General features: G+C 36.5%; 2 protein-coding genes across 3 annotated transcripts in view; one reads left to right on the top strand and one right to left on the bottom strand.

Annotated features, from left to right (window-relative positions):
• Positions 1-17670, top strand: part of LOC131167225 (DNA-directed RNA polymerase 2B, chloroplastic/mitochondrial-like) — a 73496-nt gene extending 55826 nt beyond the window's left edge. The window contains exons 12-19 of one of the 2 annotated variants that reach the window (XM_058125967.1): positions 3113-3197; positions 3364-3516; positions 3627-3701; positions 14842-14931; positions 15077-15124; positions 15581-15695; positions 15780-15883; positions 16636-17670. In XM_058125967.1, coding sequence (XP_057981950.1) covers positions 3113-3197; positions 3364-3516; positions 3627-3701; positions 14842-14931; positions 15077-15124; positions 15581-15695; positions 15780-15883; positions 16636-16746 — 781 coding nt within the window. In that variant the 3' untranslated portion in view covers positions 16747-17670. Of the gene's footprint in view, positions 1-3112; positions 3198-3363; positions 3517-3626; positions 3702-9133; positions 9222-14841; positions 14932-15076; positions 15125-15580; positions 15696-15779; positions 15884-16635 lie in introns of those variants that run through there. The other variant, XR_009140085.1, reaches the window with a different exon arrangement.
• A 3155-nt stretch (positions 17671-20825) lies between these two features.
• The window catches only part of LOC131167209 (uncharacterized), a 104736-nt gene continuing 100252 nt past the window's right edge, over positions 20826-25309 (bottom strand). Inside the window, exons 11-12 of the mRNA XM_058125966.1 lie at positions 21361-22227; positions 20826-21267 (exon numbers count right to left, since the gene is read on the bottom strand). Of these exons, the coding sequence (XP_057981949.1) occupies positions 21218-21267; positions 21361-22227 (917 nt within the window). The 3' untranslated portion in view covers positions 20826-21217. The remainder of the gene's footprint in view (positions 21268-21360; positions 22228-25309) is intronic.

The raw sequence follows: 25309 nt of genomic DNA, 5'->3' as shown, positions 1-25309 counted from the left end.
AAACATATGGTATTAATTATGTTCAACATTTTTTCTTGCTGCTCAATTAAATTCCATTCGTGTATTGATTTTGGTAATAAGATTGCAAGTGAGTTGAGTCCAGTTAAGTTTTGCCATGCTCAAGTTTGTTTATTAAATTTTTAGCCAGGTTTGAGCTTGAGCCCAGCTTTAATATGCTTGCTCAATCTTGTTCATTATGCAAATGAATGAGCTGATGAATCCTTACCAAATTGAGCTACCAAGATGCTCACAAATGATTTGATTTTTTTTTGGAACTTTTTTTTGTGAGAAGTGAGGCTCTTAGAGTTTTGTTAGGAAAAAAATGAAGGGCTGTTACTAACACTTGGAGTTTTTTTTTTCCCACTAAGCGAGTTTATTGGCCTTGGACATTGGCCCTATCACTAAATTTAAGTTATGGAGTATGAGCTAAACAAGCATGTGCTCAAACAATCCCTACTTTTATGCCCACTGTGGTTTATCAAGCCAAATTCGATCTTATTAAACAAGCCCACAAATGAGCATAACAAGCCCTATTAAATGAGCGCAACTATTAATTTTGTCCAGTTTCATGTTGTGATCTTTGTTTTTTTTTTTTTTTTTCCCCTTCTTTCGTTTTTTGGTATTTTTTTCTTTTTTCTTTTTATGGACTTCTTCTCCCTGCATATTGTACCTTATCTTTTTCCCCATCTAATATGCTTTTTTTTTTTTTATTATCAAAAAAGAAAGGAGCCCAACCAAGCCTATAACCAAGGCGCTCATGAGCTGAAACAAGCCAAGCCCATTCATGTTTACTCAAAATTGGGCTTGGGGAATTGCTTATTTATATAATGAATGAGCCTAAATGAACTCTTACTAAGCCAAGCTCCTGTGCTGCTAAAGCAACTTGGTTCATTTGTAGCCCTAGTTGGCAATTAATTTTGATGGACTCTTATACTAGTTAGATGTGAAGAATGTCTTATTTTATGGAGATTTGCGTGAAGTGGTATACAAGCAACAACCTCTTGGATATGTTGCTTGAGGAGGTTAAGGTATGTAGATTGCACAGGGCCATTTATGGTCTTAAGCAGTCTCTTCAAGCTTGTTTTGACAAATTTAGTATGGTGGTCTTTAATTTGGTTTTATCCAGTGCTACTTTGATTTCAGTCTTTTGTCTGCAGAAAGGAGTCGGAGGTGGCACTTCTAGTAGTCGATGTTGATGATATCATTATCAGTAGCAATGACTAGAGCAGGGTTGTAGATGTCAAGCATTGGCTGCAAGAAAAAATTTCAATCAAAAACTTGGGTACTTTTTGTTACTTTCTTGATATTGAGATTATACAGTATAAGAAATGGTTGAATCAATCTGATTGAATCAATCTGAGCAAAAACATACTTTGGACTTGCTAAGTGAGACAGGTATATTGAGAACTATACTAGTTGGAACTCTTGGGTCCCAACATGAAGTTGTCTAGGGATGTTGGATCAGACTTTGAAGACAACGTCAATATAGGCAGTTGGTTGGAAGTCGATCTATTTTATTGTTACTAGACCTGACATTGCCTTTTCTATGGTGGTGGTGAGTCAGTTTATGGAAAATCTGAGATCGCCACATTGGGATGCTATTTGTAGGATTACACAGCATCTCAAAGACTCCTAGTAGGGTTTGATTTATAAATGTAATAGGAACTGTGAGAATATGGGATATTCTTATGTAGGTTGGGCTGTGTTGATGATCAAGGGTCTATTATTGGGATATTATACATTTATGGGAGGTAATCTTGTTACTTCGTGTGATAGAAACAAACTATTGTTAGCAAAATATAACACTGAAGCAGAATACCGATCTTTGGCTTATACTGTGAGGGAGCTTCTGTGGTTGAAGTCTCTTAAGATAGAGTTGGGATTCTTGTTTACAGAACCTGTAGATATGCAAGCCTCCATTTATGTTCTTAGCAACCTATTGTTTCATGAGAGGACAAAATGCATTGGAGTTGACCCTCATTTTGTGAGGAATGCTGTGTCTAGTAAGATTGTGAGAACTCCATTTGTGAAATCTGTGGATCAATTAGATGATGTTTTCACTAAGTATTTATTTTAACCTGCCTTGTCTGATGGTTGTAACAAGTTGGGGTTAGATGATATTTGTACACCTCCAGCTTGAGGAGGAGTGATAGAAGAGAAGATGCTATTTTATCAATTATGTGGTTGGTGGCATTTTGTCGTCTGCGTCTTTTTTATTATTAAGATATAAGAGGGCAGGCCCAGATCTGTATGTAAGCTCCAGGAAACTGCTGCCCATTTTCTTCCTTTCTTCTTCACCTCTTCTGTTCTTCTCTCTTCTTCTCTCCTCCATCTCTCTTTACAACAATCTTAATTTGAATTTTATCAACACAGCTTTCTCAAGTTTTGGATTGAAAGCATGCTGACAAGGGCCTTCCAGAAATTAGCTGAAGTTTGTCAAGGAACAAATGCATTTCAAGTTTCTTAAGGGATAATTGTCAATATCTATTACAGAATCTTTGTTTTATTGTTTTCATTCTTTAGTTAATAATTAATTGAAAATGAAAATGATAACAACTGTTCCTGCCAAGGGATAGAAGAATTGCAGTTCTGCAAAATTTCATTTTATTATTTTTGAATTAATCAGGGCAGGGCACTCGGTGCACAAAGCTCCTGCATTTGCAGGGAAGGGGCAGACCATGATGGGTCTATAGTATGAAACCTTACCTTGCATTTTTCCAAGAGGCTGTTTCCACACCTCGAACTTGTGACCTCTAGGTCACACAGCAACGGAAGTGCAATAATTATAGAAATTATTTAGTGCTTTCTTGGTGAAGTTCATCACATTTGGAAATTGTGCCATTTGCACTTGAAGGAAAGTTTGAACGCCAATGCCTGTTCCTTAATAACTAAGATTGGTAGTAAGATGCCAGAAGCTAATTGCTATTGAGATTTAATAAATAATTCAACAATCCAGTTCATGCCAAGTATGTGATCTTCATAACATTTTTATGCAATTATCATCTAGACACTGAACAAATTTTCGTTCACATGCAATTAGTGCGATGCACATAATTGTTGAAGTCATATCAAGGAACAATTGGTTGACTAAAATGCTGTGTTTGCAATACAGAGTTCTTGATATCATGCGGAGAGATGCACAGAAAGATCCTGGAAACTATCCAGATGCATTGCTTGCAAGGATTTTAGTAAATCAGGTTCCTGCCAGTTTCAAGTGTTATTATCCAGCATGCATCATTTATAATTTATAAAATACACTAGGCTCTGTATGTTTTTCTGGGTATGCTCTGCCATTTTGCAATGTTGGCTACCACTTCATGTTTTACAACTGTTGCTTGACCTGGATTACTGGACATATTCTAGGTGGACAGGAAATTGGTAAAGCAGACAGTGATGACATCAGTGTATGGTGTCACTTACATTGGTGCTCGAGATCAGATTAAGAGAAGGTTAAAGGAACGCTGTGCTATTGCTGATGATACTGAGCTCTTTCGTGCTTCTTGTTATGCTGCTAAGGTATGAGTAGTGGAATATATATTAGCCTCAATTTGATTCACTAATTAGGAGTGTTTGCCCCATGGAACGGACATATAAATAACTAAGCCATATATATTCATGTTTTGCAGGTCACTCTAACTGCATTGGGGGAGATGTTTGAAGCTGCCCGCAGTATCATGGGCTGGCTTGGTGACTGTGCAAAGGTGTGTTATACCTTTTAATATGAGGCTCTTTCCCCCATATACCATCATCTTAAAGTGTGACCATAGTTTTCCTAAACTTCTCTTTAATGCAAAGAAATATGATGGAAAATCTGAACTTTTCATTAAGGCTTATAATTTTTAATTGAGGATTTTCCTCTGTAGAAAATAATTTTGCTAAACTTCTTTTTAGTGTTAAAAGATATCCTAGGTAATCTGAACATTTCTGTGAGGTTTATAACTTTTAAATTGAGAAATTCCCTTAGTAGCAAATGATGTTCTTGATCAGGCTGTAGTTAGAAATACTAGAAATTCCTCCAGTGGCAGCTATTCATTTTGCGTAAATTTTTTGTGTTAGATTGTAGATATGGTTTGAGGCAACATTGTTAAGAAATGGTAGCAATATTAATTAATGTTATTGCGAAATAATTGATTTGTATTTTTAGAATTTATACTGGGTGCAGGTTAAATGATAAGCCAAGATTGTTAAAAATGTATGGCTGTGAGAAAGTTAACAACTCAAGTGAACCTTGAAGTTCAAAAGGTTGCTTCTGATGAATGAAATAGAAGAAAAAGCTATCCTATGTAATTGGATTTGCCCTTTCATAGTATGGAAAATTTTGTTGATCAATGTGTTGTACTCTTATCATGTCATGGCATTACTCAAAACAGACATAACTGCATAACAGGTCTTTCTCTCCCTCCCTCTTATCTCACCATGGTCTCTCTCTCTCTCTCTCCCTCTTTGTGTTGGTCATGGTTCCAGTCTAGTTTAGGGAAATTCTTTGATTTGTGGTATGAAAATTAATGAAGGGGGATTTGTTCACAACTTCACATTGTGAAGAAGGATAGGGTTCCAAATCGTTGGATTTGGGTGTGAAAAACCTCAACTGGAACCGCTGGCCACAGCTAGAGACCATGGAAAGAGGGACAGAGGGTGCCAGTCCCTCATGCTAGTTCAATTTGAAGGGAAGGGTAGAGCTTCAAATCCTTGGATTCGAGTATCAGCATCAATGGCATGATAGATTTGCAGTTGCTTGTCTTATGTGTATCTAGGTTTGGAACATTTCGATCGATAGTTCTTTTGTGGATTCATCGATTGGGTGAAAAGATGCAGCAATAATCAAGGTTCTTTTCTTGATGCTAGACCAAGTTTAAGGGGGAATAATCATTCCATCTTTATTCAAGGAGGCAAAAATGGCTATCAGCAGCACAAGTTTACAGATGCTCTAAAATTTGTTGTGGGGTTTAAGAAATCTGTTGTTCAAACAGGCATTCAGGGAGTTAAAAGAAGTTGGAAAGATGTGCTTACGGGGAGGGAAAGGACTAGAGTTGAGGATCAGGACCGGAATTGTTCTGTGTGATGGTTAAAGGTGAATCTTAGGGAGCTCTTCTTCATCAGCAGCCCAGAAGATGGGGTTCATAGAGTACACCACGGTGGAGAAGGGGAAGAAGAACGAGGCTCTGGGTTTGTCGATCTGTTTGGTTCAGGATGGGCTTAGTTTAAAAATCATTTTGGATTTGGGCCAATTGTCAAAATGAGTATGTGGCGCATTTCGTCTTGGCAAGAGGGTGGTGCATGTATGTTTCTCACTGCATTAGAATGTTAAATTACCACTTTATCTAAAAGCTTAAGTTATTAGGTTGTGGGCCAACAATGTATATCTGGCCTTAACATTGAGCAAGTCTCTTCAAGCAGCGAACCAAAAGCAATGCCTTAGTTCATTGAGATAAGAAACAATTGCCCAATATTTTGTTAAATATCAATAGTTGGCTGCTTATGTCAGTCCAACTCTCCGATTTTGTTGGTCCTAGGGGTATTTCATCTTATTGTGCAGTGAATTAGGAAGCACCAATACCGACACAAGATGTGGATATGACATGATACCAACACGGCAATACAGTGATATGGCAATTTCCAAAAAATGAAGACATGACGCAGTAGGGATGCATTAATTAGTTTATATATATAGGCATGTTTTTCCTTTTAGATTACAAATATTGTAATTGTTTTGATTTAAAATGAATTATGTGCACTATTTATGTAAAATTATTATTATAAATTTTACAATCTAACAATCATAAACTATTTATGTGTTATATAGTATTGATCCAACAAAAGAAAAACAACTAAAGGACATGGCTCGTGGTTTACAATGGGCATGGCTTGTCAAGAAATTAAAAGAAAACCAAAAAAAATATATATTAACAAAGAGTGGCAAACTAGCGATAAGTTTAGACACAGGGGAACTCTATGAGATGAGGGGTACAACAGTGCTCTATAAGGTTGGTGCAGTGCCACTAGGGCTCCAAAGTCCAACCACTCCTATGTCAAAGAACCTCTTGACTCTCAATCTCTTTTCTCAATTTTCTTTCGGATATTTAAACAGAATCAAAAGGGGCAAAAAATGCAGCATTTTGGTGTGAGAAGTGCCCATGAGGTGTTCTCACCATGTCAGGAAGTGTCGAACATACTCTAGAATGCCTATGCTCTTCAAGTAAGGTAGCTTGAATTTCACTCTACACTGTTTACCTAGAACATGGTATCTGCAAAATCAATTCTGCACTCATTCAACCCTTTCAGCAATTTTCTCTTATGGAGTTTTGTCATATCCCTGTCACTCATACTTCCCAGGCGCATATGCCAAAGCTTAGTGTCAACTGAGTCAGAATCTGATGAAGTGGCTGTTGCACTACCCACAACTGTACTGTCTATTAACCGATACAGATTGTTATCAACTCATTTACCCTTCATAACAACCATAGAACCCTTTGACCCCTTTAGGATTCCACTTCCAGGAGTTGTTGAAAGCTCATGCAAATTCTTTTCCAAGTAACCTAGAGAAAGCATGTTCTTCAATTTTGGAACATGTCTAATATTTTGTAATGTTTTAACAATGTCATCAAATGTTCTAACTTTAACAGTACCAACGCCAATTACAGGACATGGATGATCATCTCTAAGAACTACTAACCCACCATCACATTCCATGTAAGTATCAAACCACTTCTTATATGGACAATAATGGAAGGAGCAACTAGAATCCATAGTCCAAGTATCTTGAAAATTATGGTCACCTAAAGCAACCAGCAAGAGCTCTTCATCATCTGAACTATCTGCCACCACACTTGCAGAGCTTGAAGGTTGGTCTTTTTTGTCCTCCTCTTTCTTTCAAAGAGGACAATCTCGCTTATAGTGCCCCTTTTGTGTGCAGTTGAAGCACTCAATGTTCTTGACCCTTGATCTAGACTTTGGTCTACCACTCTACTTATACTTATCCTTGGATCTCCCTCATGTTCAGCCTCAGCAATGAACCCTCTGGTCCATGGTCTTCTTTGTTGAGTCTTCTTCTAGCCTTGTTTGACTTGAGAACTCCAAAAACCTCTTCATAGCGTAGAGTGGATTTCCCATAGAGTAGTGTAGTAACCAAGTGTTCAAATGAAGAAGGAAGAGAGGATAATAACAACATAAACGCTTTATCTTCATCTTCAATCCTCACATCCTCTTTGAGCAAACTGTTGAGAATCTGATTGAGTTGATTCATATGCTGATTTAGATCCCCACTCTCGGGCATACAAAGAAACAACAATGACTTCTTCAAGAGCAATTTGTAAGTATTGCTCTTTGACATGTACATGCTCTCCAATTTTTTCCATAAACTCTTGGCAGTTTTCTCCTCCATAACATCGAGTATGACAGAATCTAACAAACAAGATCGGATAGTACTGGCAATCTGTTCTAGTTCCATCCAATCATCTTCATCCATCTTCTTCGGTTTCTCTCTTGTCAAAGCCCTTTAAATCTTTTGGTTGAATCAATAGATTGGTTACCCACATCTACCATAGCCTGAAGTTGCTTTTACCATCGAAATTTCTGAATCTAGTCTTCACCCCACTCATCCTTGCCGCAATCTAGATGCAAACCCTAGAAACCTAGCATGAACCTGGTGCTTTGATACCAATTTTTGTCGAATCACGCCCTAAGTATATGCGCGCGCACACACAAAACAAATACGAAAACTAGAGAAAATCAAAAGAAAGAAGAAGAACAACAAATTTACGTGGTTCGACAATGTGCTTCATCCATGGAGCCCCTACGCAATTTCCACTATCATCAAACAAAAATTGTCTGTGCTTCAGCTCTTGGCTGCAATATGTTTATATAGTCCCATATGAAAACCCCAAAATACCCTCATATGATAACACAATTACACAATTACCACAGGGCCCTCTCGCCCTCCGCACGAAACCTCCTACTTGTAACAGGCTTCAAGTGGATAACCCTATGAATATGAGCCATAACTCAATACGTCTAATTAATGAGAAGAAGAGGGTGAAATTAAATGGGTTGGAGCCTTCAAATATTGAACATGTCAATTAAGGAGACTAGAGAAGTCGCGCACACTTGCTTAACCAAATCACTTACACATCCCAAACCTCAGTCAGCGCCTTTAGAACAAAATGAAACTAGCCAACACACACCAAATTAAAAGAATTTGAAAAAATGAATAAACTAAATGCAATTTCATTGAAATTGCTTAACAGATTAATGATCTGAAAATTTATAAGAACATTAATGACATCAATTGCAATTGAATGTGTCTTCAACTCCAATGTATTGATTTAGCTCCACCAAAGTTTTGGAATGCATGAACGGGAAAAGAAAATATCATTTAAACTTTCAGTCTAAAAAATATAAAGAATATTAATTTAAAGATTGCAAAACAAATTCAAACTGAAAATAAAATCAGAATACAAGGGGAGTGAAAGAGATGGTGATTATTTCATGGTATAAAGTAAAGGAATAGACATATCACTTTATTGACACATCACTTGATCTACACAATCTCTTGCCAACTTCAACAAACCATGATTGAAATCCATCAACACAACATGTGTAGAGGATATAATCAAATTACCAAACCTCGATGACAACAAATTAGGATTTTGAGGTGGTTTGATATAAAATGCACTCATGCAAGAAAAATATGTTACTACTTACCTTGTGCGCATTGTGTCAAAATGAAATTGGTTTTAGATTGTTGGAAATTATTTTAATATTGAGCACAATGAGTATAAATTATAATTATAAATAAAAGGGAAATTATAAATAAGTTAAAAAAATAATACTCAGTAGTTGAATTTGTGGGCTGAAGCACAGTGATCTTTTGTCCTAAAAATCAAACTTGCAGCCTCTTCGGTGTAGTTGGTACTTAGTGTCTGGTCTCCATGTTTTGATACCCTATAGCTTTTAGTAAGCTGCATACTAGATCAGGTACCTCTGAACTGAACCCAATCTCAACTAAACTAAATAAGTTAGACAAGAAACTCATTGATTTCTTTATATCTATTAGTTCATCTTTGTTCTCATATTGCCATGGTTTTAAATTACTCTTGCAACTGCCACATAATGTCGTTACGTAATGGTTTTTTAGGCTCTCGATACCGTTACACAAAGCTGAATCGGTTGGAAGAAAAATCATGGCTATAGCAGCCATTACGGACTGCGACCATTATGTAAAGGTTGTTGCAATCATTACGTAACTGATACAAGATTGTTATGCCAACAAATTTTATTTTAATTTTTTTTTTTTTTTCTCACTTTTTTTTTCCCCCCTTTCATTAATCATTATCAATATACCATGTTGTGAACGGGGAAAAGATTATAATGAGGATGATAATGACACAAAATTTTGATAATATTAGCAATTTGATATTTGCGTTCTATAATTTTTGACTTCCAACATTCTTTTCTTTTCTAGTTATTGTATATTTCCATAATTCATATATCTTTTGTGTCTAATAGATTAATGGAGTGTATAATTTATTTATTTTATTAATTAATTTATCACACATTGAATAATAATGCATAAGAATAATGAGAAAGTATAAATATGCACACACACGTCATTTTTCTGTCAATGGTGGTCTAAAACAAATGTATATTTCTCGCACTTACCAAACAACTTAGTTAGTTGCACTAAAGGATCCAAATATACTAAAACTCTTTCTAAGAAGGGTTAAAAGCCAAATACACTAATATGCACAAGGTTGTGCATGCTTGACAAAAAATCACAATTGTTGCACCTGCTTCCCATTATGTAACATCCGCTATTCCCGCTTCTCGTAACATCTGTTATCGTTATGTTACACCACTTGCTACCGCGATTTTCATGCATATAGCTATATCTTAACTCCTTTATATAGATGTAAGAGTAGCCATTTGGGCTATTAAAAAATATTTGAAGATCATACGGATCCGAAAAACCAAACCAAACCAAATCAAATCGAAAATTCAGTTAACCAATTTCGGTTCGGTTTCAGATCATATTTTTCCTGAGTTTCATATATTGATTCGGTTAAGGTTTGTCTTGGTCCCGAACCAACGGTTATTTGAACCAAACTGATACATTTGTATATTTATTTGTAATATTATAAAAATATATAACTATATTATATTATTGATATGAGCATATTATGTTTTAAAATTGAAAATAAAAAATACATGGTTATATATTCATTACTGTGTAGCTAACTACACCAAAACAAAACACTCAAAAAAAAAAAAAACATTTAAAGGAACCCTAGCTAGGGCAAATCTCAAATCCCAACTTCTCATTCTCTCCCACATCTCCAAGCTCCACCTGCTCCCAACAACCATAGCCGCTTGCTACCCACCAAAACTTCCCATACTCCGGCTGTTGTAGCTCGCTAGTTAGGCAATCACCTTGCTCGTTCTCCTTTAGTGATCATCACGGTCACACCAGTTGCCAAGTCCCCACCCTCAATTCTCCTCCGACCATCACATTGTTCACCAAACTCACTTCCCACCGCTCTCCGTTCTATGCCGACCGTCGCATCAATTGCAACCCTCCATTCTCCACCAGCGATCTCTTGTAGCTGTCCTCCATTAACCACAGCCATCAAGTCGTCATCAAATCCGTCCGTGAATATTTCTAGATCTGCTCGTCAAATTGTCCCCATTCGCCACATTCATCGCTACATTCGGATCAGATCAAATATTCGAACCAAACCATTGGTTAACCGTGCTATCGGTTAACTGAAGCATTCGGTTCGGTTTTGGTTCAGAAAATCTCTGAACCAATGGGATCTGTTTAGTTTGGTAAATACACGTGTTGTTCAGATATCCGAACTATGAACAGACCTCGTGGCCGTTGTTATTGAATTAATTCAAAGAAATAATTAGAATATTAAAATCAATCACAATTGAAAATAAAAAATGCAATCTAAAAAAAAAAAAAGCAGCCGGGTGCACAAAGCTCCTGCAATCTAACATATTATAAATAAATCACGTAATAAGATAAAATCTGTTATATTTATTTTAAATCACGTAATTAAATATTTCAATTATGAAATCATAAAATGTCTTTACGTCAAAACAAATAAACTTTCAAAGGCCGTCCAAAATTTTGTATCATAAAATACAATAGTTCCAACAATATCCATCTGAGTAGACCTAACTATATGTTAGAGTGTGCCATATCTTGATCTGGTTTCCAGTCCATGAAATGGAAATGTTGCATTCTAAGAACATCAACACACACACACACACACACATTCACACACAATGCAAACCATTCCAAGGTTTTACCAAAGCCCTATGTTTAGTTGATTAAACTCTTGCACTTCGCTCCTTGATGTTCTTGTTGTGTTGGTCTTGTCTAAGTGGTCGGACTCTGCAGTTATTCAAACAACCAAAAAGGGAAAGAAGTATGAGTGGAGCATAGGAAACTAGAATACTGCATGGTAGGCCAAGACTTTTTTCCAAAGTTTTAATGCATGTTGGCAGCTTTTCTTTAGGCTATTGCATGCTAGGGTGACAATTGACCTTCCATATATCTAGAGCCATGTTTGTTCAAAACTTGTTTTTGAAAATTGCTCATTTGGATGCAAATTTTGAATATTTTGATTATGTATGTAAATTGCGGTAGCAGGTTGCGTAACATAACAATAACGGGTGTAATGGGAATCGGGAGTAGCGGATGTTACATAACAAGAAGCAGGTGTAATGGCTGTGAATTTTTGTCAAGCACGCACAACCTTGTGCATTTTAGTCTATCTTTATGTTTTAAGCTTTTAACCCTTCTTAGAAATAGTTTTAGTATATTTTGGATCCTTTGGTTCAACGAAGTTGCTTGGTAAGAGCAAAAAATATACATTTGATTTAGACCAGCATTGACAGAAAAATTACGTGTGTATATTTATACTTTATCATTATTCTTATGCATGATTATTCTTATGTGTGATAAATTAATTAATAAAAAAATACATTATGCACTCCATTAATCTATTAGACACATAAGAAATACAAATTATGAAAATATACAATAACTAGAAAAGAAAAGAATGTTGAAGTCAAAAATTATAGAACATAATATCAAATTGCTAATATTATCAAAACAAAATATTTTCCTTACAAGCTAGTATTTTCAAATTGTTAATTAATGCATCTATTGTAAGTATTTTAAAAAAATAGTAAATTTTGTATCATTATCGTCCTCATTTTATTTTTTTTCCCCCTCTCGCAACATAGTATATTGATAATGATTATGAAAAGGGGGAAAAAACAAGAGTGAGAAGAAAAAATAAAAAATGTAATAAAACTTTTTGGCATAACAGTCTTGTAGCAGTTACGTAACTGTCATAGCAGCCTTTATGTAACGATCACAGTCTATAATGGTCGCTACAGCCGTGATTTTTATTCCCACCAATTCCATGTTGTGTAATGGTATCGAGAACCTTAAAAATTGTTACGTACCGGCATTACGTAACGGTCCCGCCATTATTTAAAACCATGAGCTTTATAAAAAGCTTCAACTCATAAATGTGTGGTGCATATGTATGCATCTATAAAAAGGAAGGGTATGACTGTCATGCGCATGATAGGAGAGATGTGCTGAGAGGCTCTTGAAAGGGGTTTCACAAGGTATAAAGATATAGCAATTGTGGGCAACACCAAGTTGGACACTGGGGAGTAGTGAATTGGTTTTGTTTTGATATAAGGTGTTTCTGAGGCATGCCTCAATGTGTTTTGAGGCTAAAACGCCTCAAGGTGTAATTGGAATTGCGCAAATCCTAGAAAGCGAACACTTCTGATTCCTGGGCATATGTCAAGAACTAAAAGGTGCACCTTTCATGCTTCAAACCCTACGGCGTAAACATAGTGGGATGTCTACTTAACTATTTTTTAAATATAAGAAATATTTTAATAATTAGAAAAGAAGCCATTAGTGTTTGAAATACCCTGTTCTGCTGTTTGTTCGTGCAACCTTCTGAGGATGAGCACCCCCTCCCTCCCTTCCTCTCCCCCAGTGCAGGGCAGTGCAACAAACCTTTTTCCTGCCTCAGTGAGCACGCTCGGTTGATCTTCTCTAGCAAGAAGGCTACTCCTCTGACAAGATAACGGAGTCATCATCTCATTCTGACTGGTCAAGGATGATAATTCTCTCTTCAAGAATCTCTCTCTCTCTCTCTCTCTCTCTCTCTCTCTCTTTCTCAACCATTTTTCTCTCTGTAGTCAAGTCTGGAACTCTCTCCACAGAGGTTCGGTTTTCCTTGGGCTGCTGTTTATATTTCTTGTCCTCCAACTTTAAGAGGTTGAGCTGCTTAGTGGCTTAGTTACTTACTGCTGTCAGCCCAATAGATGAGGGTTTAGTACTTGCCGCGCAGTCCAGCAAGAAGGCTTAGTACTTCTGATCCTTTTGTTTTCCAATTTTTCATTATAAAAGACTGCAATATTATGGCTTATGCATATCTTTTTACATGCTTTATTTGAGCTTGCAAGATAAAAATGGCCTACATGTGATTTAAGAATTATGTTTTATTTTTTCTTTAATTTATTTGAAATATCCTATTTCTTTCTGATATATAAATTTATTTTATTTTTAAATGCTTACACCTTGCTCCTCAGGGGTTAAATGCATCGCCATATGTCTTCACCTTTTAAAACATTGGTCTTGCGAGGCTCAGTTTCTAGATGTCTTGTTTCAATGGGTATTATCTCTCTAATCCATGGATGCAAGCGCATTCACGATGCTATGTGGAATTATTCTCTCTTATATCTGTCTGCAATTATCATTGTTTATCGATTAGTAGGCATATTCTATGCTTCCAATCAACTATAGGAGGTGGTATTAGAGTTGTTGGTTCATCCATGGGGATTTTATTTGTGAGGTCAACTATGCAGCGGGATCTCCATTGCTATAGAGTTGATCATCTTTGTTGACATGTCATTGTACGTCGTATGTTCAATTAGTTTGCACGTGTAATTCGCAGTACAATATTGCTTGGATATAAATAAATGGATTAGGGTGATGTATTGAGCATGTGAGCAAGAAAACTTGTTTAGGTGAAAGTGGATATTTGTTTTGACCTGTTATGTATCTAGGTGTAGGTTGCAGTCTTGTTGGCAACACCATTTGGGCATGAGATGGAGATTTGTTGCATTGATCCTGCCTGTGTGACGGAACCCAGTTGTTATACAAACAAACAAAAGGAGATAGAAGGATGAGAGGAACATGAGAAGTTGGAATGCCTAGCATGCATGGTCGACCAAGTCTTTTCCGATGCTTTTATGCATGATTGGCTTGCCTTCTTTACAAGGTATTGCATGCTTGGATGACCATGCTTTTATTTTTCCAAAGCCATTTGCTGTTCAAGGCCACTTGTTCCTACTCCTTGGTTAACTCTTAAAACAAGGGGAACATGTGTATGTGTCTATAAAAGGGGAAGAGTGCTACTGTGATGAGTATTAAATGAGAGGCTTGTGAGGGGATTAGAAAGTTGCAGAGATTTAGGAAGAGTGGGGAAATACCAGGTTAGACACCAGGGATTGAGAAAATGGTTTTGTTTTGGAACACAGTTTTTAGGCATTTTTTTTTTCCTGCTCTTGTGACTTATCTGTGGTTATAAACTTATAGTGATTGTTCTCTCATCTGTGGTTGTATGAACATTCTTAAAACCATGTAGAAATGTTGTCATGTGTTTGTGTGTGTGTGTGTTTGATTTATTAGTGTTTATTGATCTCATGGGCATGTTCTATGCTTCTGGTCAACCCCAAGACTTGACAACTCGTTGTTCTATGGCTGAGTGATTATTAATTACAAAACTGTACAATGAACAGATAATTGCATGTGAAAATCAGCCAGTTCGATGGACAACCCCACTTGGACTCCCTGTTGTGCAACCTTACCGCAAGATAGGAAGGCATCTTGTGAGTGTATTAAGATTTTTAGTGGCAGACATCTGCAATATATCACATCAATAAAGACCATTAAGCCATTTAAAGTTTTTTTTTTTTTTTGCTAAGCATTAAGCCATTTAAATTTGAACCTTTGCCAATGTTGAATTGGATGCAGATTAGGACTTCCCTTCAAGTTTTGACACTGCAGCGGGAAACTGAAAAGGTGATCTTATGCTGCTTCTGTATATTTCCTGTTTTTTTGTTCGTGGAAGCCATTTGGCATTGCCTGCTCCCTGATATTCTATTTATTTTCCTTTGGATATTAACTATAATAATTTCTGTGCTGAGATTGCAATCTTACTGTGTCTAGGTCACTGACTCTATAAGTGCATTATTTTATTTTGAAGCAAAAAATGCAAGGCTAGACCTAGACTTCCCCTTTTTTGCCAAAAAGTTGAGAACCCATCTGCTTTGATATTGTTGGTGGAATTTGCACTATTTAGTGAACTGGACCTGGTTAATTCAGACTAAGTTGAAAGTAGGCAAACTTCAAATTTGGCTGGGCTAATGTTTCAGTTAGCCTGTTTCTGCTTGAAAAAATATTTTCAATAGTAATATTTTAACTGTCATCCCCTCTGGAGTCCAAATGTCAAACTTGATGGTTCTTTGACTGGTACAGATAATGGTCAAACGGCAAAGGACTGCTTTTCCACCAAATTTTGTTCACTCCCTGGATGGTTCACATATGATGATGACTGCATTTGCTTGTAGGAAAGCAGGCTTGAACTTCGCAGGTTCTTTTAGTTTTTTTTTTTTTTTCAAATTAATATATTTGTTTGCTTCAACTTTTATTTATTACACACTGATACATGATACAGGAGTTCATGATTCATATTGGACGCATGCATGTGATGTGGATAAAATGAGCATGATACTTAGACAGAAGTTCGTTGAACTTTACGAGACGCCAATACTAGAAAATGTACGGATCCTCAGTTCTATAATACCATTTATGAGTTTTATAGGCTGGCTTTTTATTGTCTCATAGACCATTTTTGGATACCAACGATTTTCATAATCGTCCTATACTTTTTCTTTTTTCCCAATGAGTAGAGAATGACCAGCAGTGGATGGTTTAATACGTATGAACATACAGCTTGCTGAGTCTATTGACATTTTATCTGTTAAGTGAAAAATGTCATTACACTCTTGTGGAATCATTATACTTTCTTATCTTACACTGGTTGTAGGTTAATACAATGGACAGCTTTTATTTATTTTGATCTTTACTTTATTTAGTATCGGCTCATATACGTCTCAGGACTTGTCCATGTAAACATTAATAAACAGTACATTTCATATTTTAACCATGTGACAATGCTCAACCCGTAGGACATTTAATATATATATATATACATATATATATATATATATATATATATACATATATATATATGTAAAAGTTTAAATATAGTATAAACTGCATTAAGTAACTGTTTAATACATAAAAAAATTTAATATGAATAGCATTTAGTGTGTTGCCTAAACAACATTTAACATATAATAATTCAACATTTTTTTGAAAACGACATGTTATATTTTAAGTCTCATGGCAGCCTCTTGCAGCAAGCTGTAAGGTACTTCCATTTTTTATAATGCCTTGTGCTATTAGGCAGACTTGAATCTAATACCTTGTTCTTTTAATGATCCTGTGTCATTCGTCCCTGTATACAGTTGTTGGAGAGCTTTCAGCAGTCATTCCCGACATTGTCATTTCCCCCATTGCCTGAGCGGGGAGATTTTGATTTACATGAAGTTGTGGAATCACCCTACTTCTTCAACTGATCCAAGCTGTAGAGTGCTTCTGTCCCATTGCAAAATTACAGCGATGCAGGGGTTCTGCTTGTTTTACTTCCTCTAGCAATTCTCTGCTCCCTACTTGTGGCATCAGATGGTGCTTTCCCAGAATTCCAGGTGGAGACTTGCAGCAATATTCCTGTACATTCCTGTACATGTTCTGTACCCATACAGTAAGATCTCTCTCCAGGGTATGACCTGCAGCAGTATTCCTGTGTACATATACTGGCCTCTTAAGCATTGGGAAGACCACTCCATGTTGCAATCTCTCTTTGCTTAGTTTGATCATCACATTTGAGCTGCGTGCTCACTTGCATAGTCAAAGAGTTGCGGTGCCATAGCTTGTATGTATGCCTTCATGCAATCTTCCTGAAGTTCTTCTAGAGTTGGATCTACTGATCAAGCAATTTTTTGAAGAGAGAAATCAAGAAATCAAGCATGCAGTTCTAAGCCTAGCTTGTCAACTATCTCTTTCAAGATTTATGTGAAGGATTCAAAGCTTTTGCTTCTAATTCATGCAATCGCTAAATGCGCCAAAATTTTTGCGTGGAAAATGCTGAATTGCAGAACCAACTGCAGGTCACTAAACTAACCAGAAATGCACCATGTATTAACTGCCAGAGCGAGTGTTCCTGCCTTGTGGAACATGGTCTTCCTAGGCGGCACACTTGATTTTTTCTCCCAAATATTTTTTTTTCCCCATGTGATGTAGAATTGGTTACAGGAATAAGCATAATAGTTCTGAAAACAATTTTGTTGCCCTTCTGGTGTTTTTTTTTTTTTTTTGGCACATTTGTTGATTCTATATTATAGAAACTTGAGCCTGTGTCCAGAAGGCCAGTAGTGTAAGTATTTGTAACTACGAAGAGAACGAAGAAAACGGAATTGAATTGAATTTTTTTTTAATTCAAATCGTTCTTATGTTTTTTTATTTTCACTTTAGGCATAATGAGAATAATTTGTATCTCTTGCCTTCTGTTTTCTCCAGACTGTCATTTGAGTTTTGTATTGACAGGGTAGCATTAGTCGTTTGCCCCAGTCCTGGAAACCTTCCATCTACAAATAACAACTCAACAATTTGAAGGTGTAATTTGGCTCGCATAATCTAAACTAGTGTTTTTGAATGATATATTTAGGAATTTTGTTTTTGGGAATGAGATTGTTTTTGTTCTTCAAAAATGTGATACAATAACTCCCGTCACATTTCAAACTTGAAATAAACTTGAAAATCGGCTTTGTGCCGGACATGGATATGAAATTTGATAATTGATTTTAACAATAATTTCAGAATTTGGCGCATTATTTTATGTCATTTATTCAATATAATTATTAATTATTGGTAAATTTATGGTATTAACTTAAATTGTCTGTAGTAGATAAAATTTGAAAGATGTTGGTGATGTGTACATTGTAGATAACGTCCAACGTGCAATTTAAATGTGAAATTAATTTTAAAAAATAAAATACAGATATAAATCATATTAATATCAAATGAGAACTTCAAATGTAAATTTTGGGGTAAAAAATAGTAATGCACATTTGACTTAAATATGTGAATAAATATAAAATATCAATAATATGTATTATGATCAAATGTTTATGCAATTAAAGATTACTTTTATTATGTGGGCAATTTTAGCAATAAAAATTTCATGTTAGAATCATGTTGTAATGGATTAAAATGTAGAATTCTAAAAATGGACAATAAATTGACGGTGTTGAAATTTATATTTATTAAATCATACTTATAATTTTAATATCAATAAAATTTAGTTATTTTATTTATGAGGTCAATATATATTATTTTAATAAAAATATCAATCTCTAAGATTCAATAAATTAAAATACATAATTTGATATACTAAAATAAAATCTATTCTAATAAATTATGTGTTGAAATATTTTCTAAAATAATGAACTTTATGGGTTTTCAAAGTCTTCCATTTATGTATTTTTTAAAGCATTTATGAGAAGAATTTAATGCTGTGAGTTTGTCCCACATTTGAAAGAATAAAAAAAGAAAAGTCATTAATAAATGATAAGATGAAATATTCTCTTTAAATTGGTGGGCAATAGGGCGCTAGTGGCGCATTTAGATGGCGCACACGCTTGCATCATTGCGAGATCGTGATCGTTGATCATGATTGGATGACTTAAAGTTAATCTTATATTTTTTGTAAAATCAAGTGGTGCGATCTGAACCGTATAAATAATCTAACGGTCAGATTTCAAATTTGAATAGATGTTAACTATTGGGAATAAACATAATTCTGTCTATTTAAAAACAAAATTAACTCCAAGAATCCGACAAAAATATTCAATCATTCTCTCTTTCTCTTATAAGACTTTCACAAATTGTATCTTCTTCAATTCCGAGTTCTATTTTCTGTAGAAATAGAATTCCAATGTAATGCCCCGACCCAACACGTGGGCCCAAGGTGCTACTTTAGTGACATCTGAGTACCTATTAACATCATATCATACACGATATGCAGCCGAATAAATGAAACAATCTCAACATATTATTACCAGAGTCTAAATCAACATATATATCCACGTTTTGTTTATACACATATTATATCCCAAAAAAAACTAGTTCACATGCTCGGTTCATATGACCAGCGATACAAGCCCGAAGGCAAACTACCAAATATACTCATATCTGAATTCTTGAAGACACTCACAAAAAGTAACTAACTAGTCTCCACTCCTTGGATCCCGCTAAACTCAATCTCTAGGATTCCCTAAAAAGATATGTTGTACAATGGGGGTGAGACATCTCTCAGTAAGGAAGATTAAGTTAATGACAGTGTGTGGCAGCATGCTTTTCAGTGTATACTAAAATCATACTTCTCTCTTTTATTGAACATAGTATGTATACTCATTCCTCATAACATATATCAATATTGGGAAAACATTTACATCATTACGTAAATATATAGATATGCATAAAAGATACACCTTGGAACTACTCACCATGAATAAACTCCCATGGTCAGGGTTAGGCAGCTCAAAGGTTGGACAAAAACCCGAGGGATCAACCCAAGCCAAGTCAACTCCCTACTATATACGATAGCAAGCTTCCGCACGCTCGCTTACGAGTCCGATTGCGCCTAGGTTAGTCGGTTAGGACCACCCAACACCACACGCTCGTAAATGTGGGCGCACGCGATCAAATGGTAACACTCTCTCTAACAACGGTACTGCGCTCGCTACACTGGGTTCACAAGTTTCCTAAAATATATCGTGCAATTTAAGTAAATAAAATTGTACTTTAAAACTCATTTCACAAAACCCAACCACTAGTCGTTTAACACCACTTGGGCCTCTGCCCTCTCATAAAGTACAAATCTCGGGCCTTGGCCCCTCTGTTACAACTCAGCCGTTTAATACAATCTCCAACCTCAATATAAACTTTGTTATTTATAAAACCCGGTCTCGGTCATTTAATACAAACTCGACCTCGGCCCTCCCATAAGTTCCTGTATTTCTTAAAATAATTTCAGTATTTTCGCAAACAGTTCAGTATTACACAACATACCCTCTTTGGCATTTCCATAACTCACAAAACAATATACACGTGCCACACAATTTTCTTTATTTAATACATAACCCGTAGGCAAGCAATAAAACTCCGTACAAGCACCTAGACCAAAAATATAGTTATACTGGATATAAAAAAGAAAATGTTATAGGCATCAAATCTTTCCCACGAACCAATCAGCTACCTAGACCAAAAATTTCTACACAATTTTCTACTCCCTTCACAAATTATCCGATCTTCCATGCAGCGACTCGCGCACTAGAAACAACATTTATCACCCTCAATTACCAAACACAAACTTCACTGCCCTGCCTAGGGGACTTATCACGACATCAAGAGGCCCTGCCATTCCCACCCTTCTGCACGGGGTCCCCAAAAAAACATAAAATAAAATCAAACACCATCCATGTCCTCTTAAACTGACCTTGCGCATCGCTAGTCCAATACAATCATGCAACGCCTGAACATGCAAAACAGGGGCGCCCCAAGTACTAGTGATTGTAGGACTCAGCTGAGATTTAACTGGGAATAAAATGAGTTTTATATCTCTATTATTGCAATACTTGAAATATGTATATAAAAGAACAAGGCAAGGTACATTTTACAATAAGAGTATCAAAGCACTCGGTACTAGAAGTGCGAACACTAGCAGAAAATATACATGGCTTGCAAATTACACAGGCAGCAGTGAGGAGCTTCTTCACCCCCTTCTTTTTTCTTTTTTCTTGTCTTTTCGGGCAATCTACTAAGACATCCGCAGAGACAGCCCAGGAGTTTCAAAAGCCAGCTGCCCAACATTGGATCCTGTGGTGCCCAACTATGGCAATAATGCCCCACATTCACATAAATTTGTTAGTGTCACTTCATCACAAGGTTCTGCAACCCATGTCACATTAGCAACTAGAACGTCTGAACTCAGTAGCCAAATCGCTCATTCAACGATGTCTTACCATCACCTGTTTGCCCTGCATACAGCATCATGAAAGGTGCAAAATAAAAAGTGAGGCTACCAATATCGGCTTATACATTATTCAAGAACTTGCAGTTAAAAAGACTACCTTCAGGAGGCATCCACGATTCATAATCTGAATTGCCACCAAGAAATGAAGGTCTCTCGGGGCCAAGGACCCGTTTGTGCTTTTTATCATCATTCCCAGATTTACTATTCCCCCTTGCCATATATATATTATCATGGCCACCATCATCTGATGCACAATACCCTCTTTTATGTTTCAGCAAAAGTGCCACAGCATCTTCTGCCATGGCTTGTGCTCCCAAAGATGAAGATGTAGCCTGTTTGGGACCTTCATTATCAGTGTCTTCAGCTTCCTCAAGCTGCTTCCGCTTCCTTATTATTAGACCAGGGGCTGCATTTTCAATTTCTGAATCTGCTTTCACTAGTGCTTTATTTACATCACCCAAAATATTCTTCCTGTCCTTGTAGTCAACAAACTGATCAGACTCTTGTAGCTGCAATGGTGCTTCTTGTTGGTGGCTCTCTCCTATTTGTGTGTCCTCTATAGCCCCAAGCCACTGGGGCTTCACAACAGTATATACTGTAGATTTGCATTCTGTTGCATCATTGACAAACTTCTCAGCCTCTGGCTTCTCCTCAGATTCTGGAGTGGCATCTGAAGTTTCCTGTTTTTGGGAGAAGCCATTGACTGATTCCTCTGATGCAGGAATTTTCTTCTGCTCCATGGGAGGAGAGGGGATCTCAGAGTTCTCATACCTCAAATTTTTTACTTTCAAATCCCTCGAAGCAACGGTTTCTGATTTCTTAAGTTTTTGTTCAAGTTTTTTCGAATACCTTTTCTTAGCAGCGTCTCCAGTTGGGTCAGCAATCTTCAGCAAGTACGCTATCCTGTCCAGCTCAGACTGAAGAGAGGATAATTCCTTCTGAAGCTGTACGGTTTTATCAAGCACTGACAAGAAAACGAACAAATCAGTAAAAGAAAATCAAGGGATGAAACACTGTGCAAGCATCTTACAAAGAGAGAAAAAAAAAAAAGCCATATACCCGAGCATCATTGGGGCAATAATAGTCAAAGTAACAAAATGAGAGAGAGACCGAGCATCATTGGGGCAATAATAGTCAAAGTAACAAAATGAGAGAGAGACCGAGCATCATTGGGGCAATAATAGTCAAAGTAACAAAATGAGAGAGAGAGAGAGAGAGAGAGAAATTTTTCCTGCATGGTAGTGCAGACATTTACAGCTAGCATCTGAACATATACATTTCGCCTATTTAGGAAAAAACATGATGCATGAAAACACCAGCATATATAGTCATAAAGAAAAAGATGTAGGAAAACTGAAGAAAATGAACAGAACACATTAAAAAGCCAACAAAAATAGGTTACAGTTTCAAGGCATTTGGTTCATGGCATTCTTGGTAGATTCCAAGCATTCCTACACCTTTTAGCACTGGAAATATCATTCCTTGGAATAATGCAAATTCCCACAAGAAATGCTAGCATACCTGTTTGAAAAGGCAGGCATCCCCTCACTGTTATTTCAATAATCAATCACAGCCCTCACGTAATTACAAAGAATAATCTATAATCCACCCTCTCACTCCGTCCCTCCCTTGCCCCTCTTCTCCCCTCTCTTACTCTCTGCCTCCAGCAACCACTCATCATATTCGTCCATTCTCCGCTAAGAACACCATTCTGAAAAGTACCAGGTAGTTCTCTAGCAATTATTTTTTCATTTTTTCCCCCCTTTTTGATGTGGAAGCAGAGGGCTGACTTTTTTTTTTTTTTCTTTTTTGGGATAGAAAAAGAAGCTTTATTAGACAAGAAAAGAGAAACAAACATAATAAAGCAGAACAAAACCCTCAAAACAAACAAAAAGTGAAAACTGGCATTATCTTAATAATTCTACAATCTTGGTCAACATCCTGAAAAAGCAACCCTTAAAATTAAAACAACCTGCAGTATAAGCCCAAAGAGAAGCCAAACAACTCTCCCATTTTTATCCAGCAAGAAGCACTCTTTCCAAGGCAACCATCTGTATTTTTTTATTTTTTTAATTTTATTTTATTTTTATTTTTTGCTGCTTCCTCATATTGAATCCAAAAAAAAAATCACATTTGTATCCAGAAAGTACTCTATTCTTTTCATCTTGCCAGTGAGTTCTCCAACAGACGTCTTTATCCTTAGGTACTCTTTATCTTCTTCTTTTATTTTAATTTTTTTTTTAAATGGCTTGTCAAATGGATTGTGTATTTAAAATAATTAATCAAATCTTTTATAATCCTCTCTCTCTCTCTCTCTCTCTCTCTCTCTCTCTCTCTCTCTCTCTCTCTCTCTCTCTCTCTATTATTTTCATCGTCATCTTTCCAGTGAGTTCTCCAGCAGACATTTTTGTCCCTTAGGTACTGTATTCTTTGGATGAAATCTGGAAGTAGGCTTTATCTTCTTGCATAGGTTGATGGATTCTTCTTTTTATTTTTAAATTTTTTGAACACTCTACTGATGATGGAAAATGGCTTCTCTTCGGGCAAATCCTAAAGTACTCTTTATCTTCTGCACAGGTTCATGGATTCTTCTTTTTATTTTTAAATTTTTTTGGCATTGTACTGAAGATGGAAAAACTCTTATCTTCTGCATAGGTTGACAGATTCTTCTTTTTCTTTTTAAAATTTTTTGAATGTTGTAGAAGATGGAAAAAGGCTCCCTTCTCCCTCTTCTGTCTCTATTTTTGTTCCTGGAGACTCTGGAGGTGATGGTTGGCTTCAATTTGGGGAAGAATTTAGCACAATAGCGAGATCTTCTTCTGGCACTGATGCTAAAGGTAGCAATAAGATTAATAATAATCATTCTTGGAGTCAAGTGGCTTCAGAAAGTAATGAAGATGCAGGTGATCATCTAAACAGTGATTCAGAGGATGTCGGCAGATTCTAAGCGAGTTTGTGGCTGTTGTGGGGGAAAGATGCAGGGAGTGAACAACAACCAGTCAAACTCAAAGGGGGCCAGGGTTTCGGATGGGAAAACGATGGTTCCAGAGGCTGCAAGCTTATCTTTCATGAAAGATGGGGCATTGAAGACTGGTGAGTTGGGCTTTGGGTCTCAGGTGATTATTTTAGACACATGCTGAACTTTAGATAGAAATGAAGGCCTCTAAATTGCTGTTGGGCCAATCTGTCGAGCAGGCCCCGACAATTAGATTGAAGTAAATAACCTGGGCTGATTAACAAAAAGGAGAAATCTCCAACCACCTAAAATAGGAGGCCCAAAATCCTATTCTTAAAGCCCAAGATATCCCATCTGATTTTCATTCTCCCCTATTGAAAAAAGCCCAATTTCATTAACCAAGCCTCTGAGCAGAAGAAGAAACTAACCCAATGATGCGTGGCTCATCTTTGAAGCAAATTTATGGTGGCCAAGAGGATAGAAGCAGCAGCTTCAGACATAGTAGAGGGAAAGGGGCTGATTTTATTAGTTTCTGAAAAAACCAACAAGAAATTAGAGGAGAGTTTTCTCCTGCAGAGAACAGGATTGTCAGTGGGTTGTCTACCAGGGATAAAAAAGGGAAGGCTTCTCTAAGAATCATAATTTTTGTGAGGATGAAATTCAGGGTCTTATTGTTTGTTTAGAGAAAAATAATTCTGGTAAGGAAGGAAATTCTGTTAATTTTAGGAGTCAAAAGGTACATGCTCGCTGAAAAGGAAATGTAAATGGGCTTTAAAATGAGGAAACAATTAGAAGAAAATCGAGATTCTTATTAAAAATGTTCTTATGAGATATCCAGAATGTGTTTACAGTGGAGGAGCCAATTAGTGAGAGGGCTAGCATCTGTGAGGGAAAAAAGTAGGGGGATGTTTGAATGTGATGAGGGTTTACTATTGGATGAGACGGGATCAACATGGCAATTTTTCTGACTCTTCTTCTGATTGTCTGGGGATTTAACTTATGTGCCACCACCTCCAAAGGATTGGAGGGGGTTAGTATTTTTGAAGATGATGGCACAGATAAAGAGCAAATGACCTCCAAAGGATTGGAG

This window comes from Malania oleifera, chromosome 1 (genome assembly GCF_029873635.1).
Source record: "Malania oleifera isolate guangnan ecotype guangnan chromosome 1, ASM2987363v1, whole genome shotgun sequence".
NCBI classification, from domain to species: Eukaryota; Viridiplantae; Streptophyta; class Magnoliopsida; order Santalales; family Ximeniaceae; genus Malania; species Malania oleifera.
This window is presented reverse-complemented; position numbering and strand designations above follow the sequence as displayed.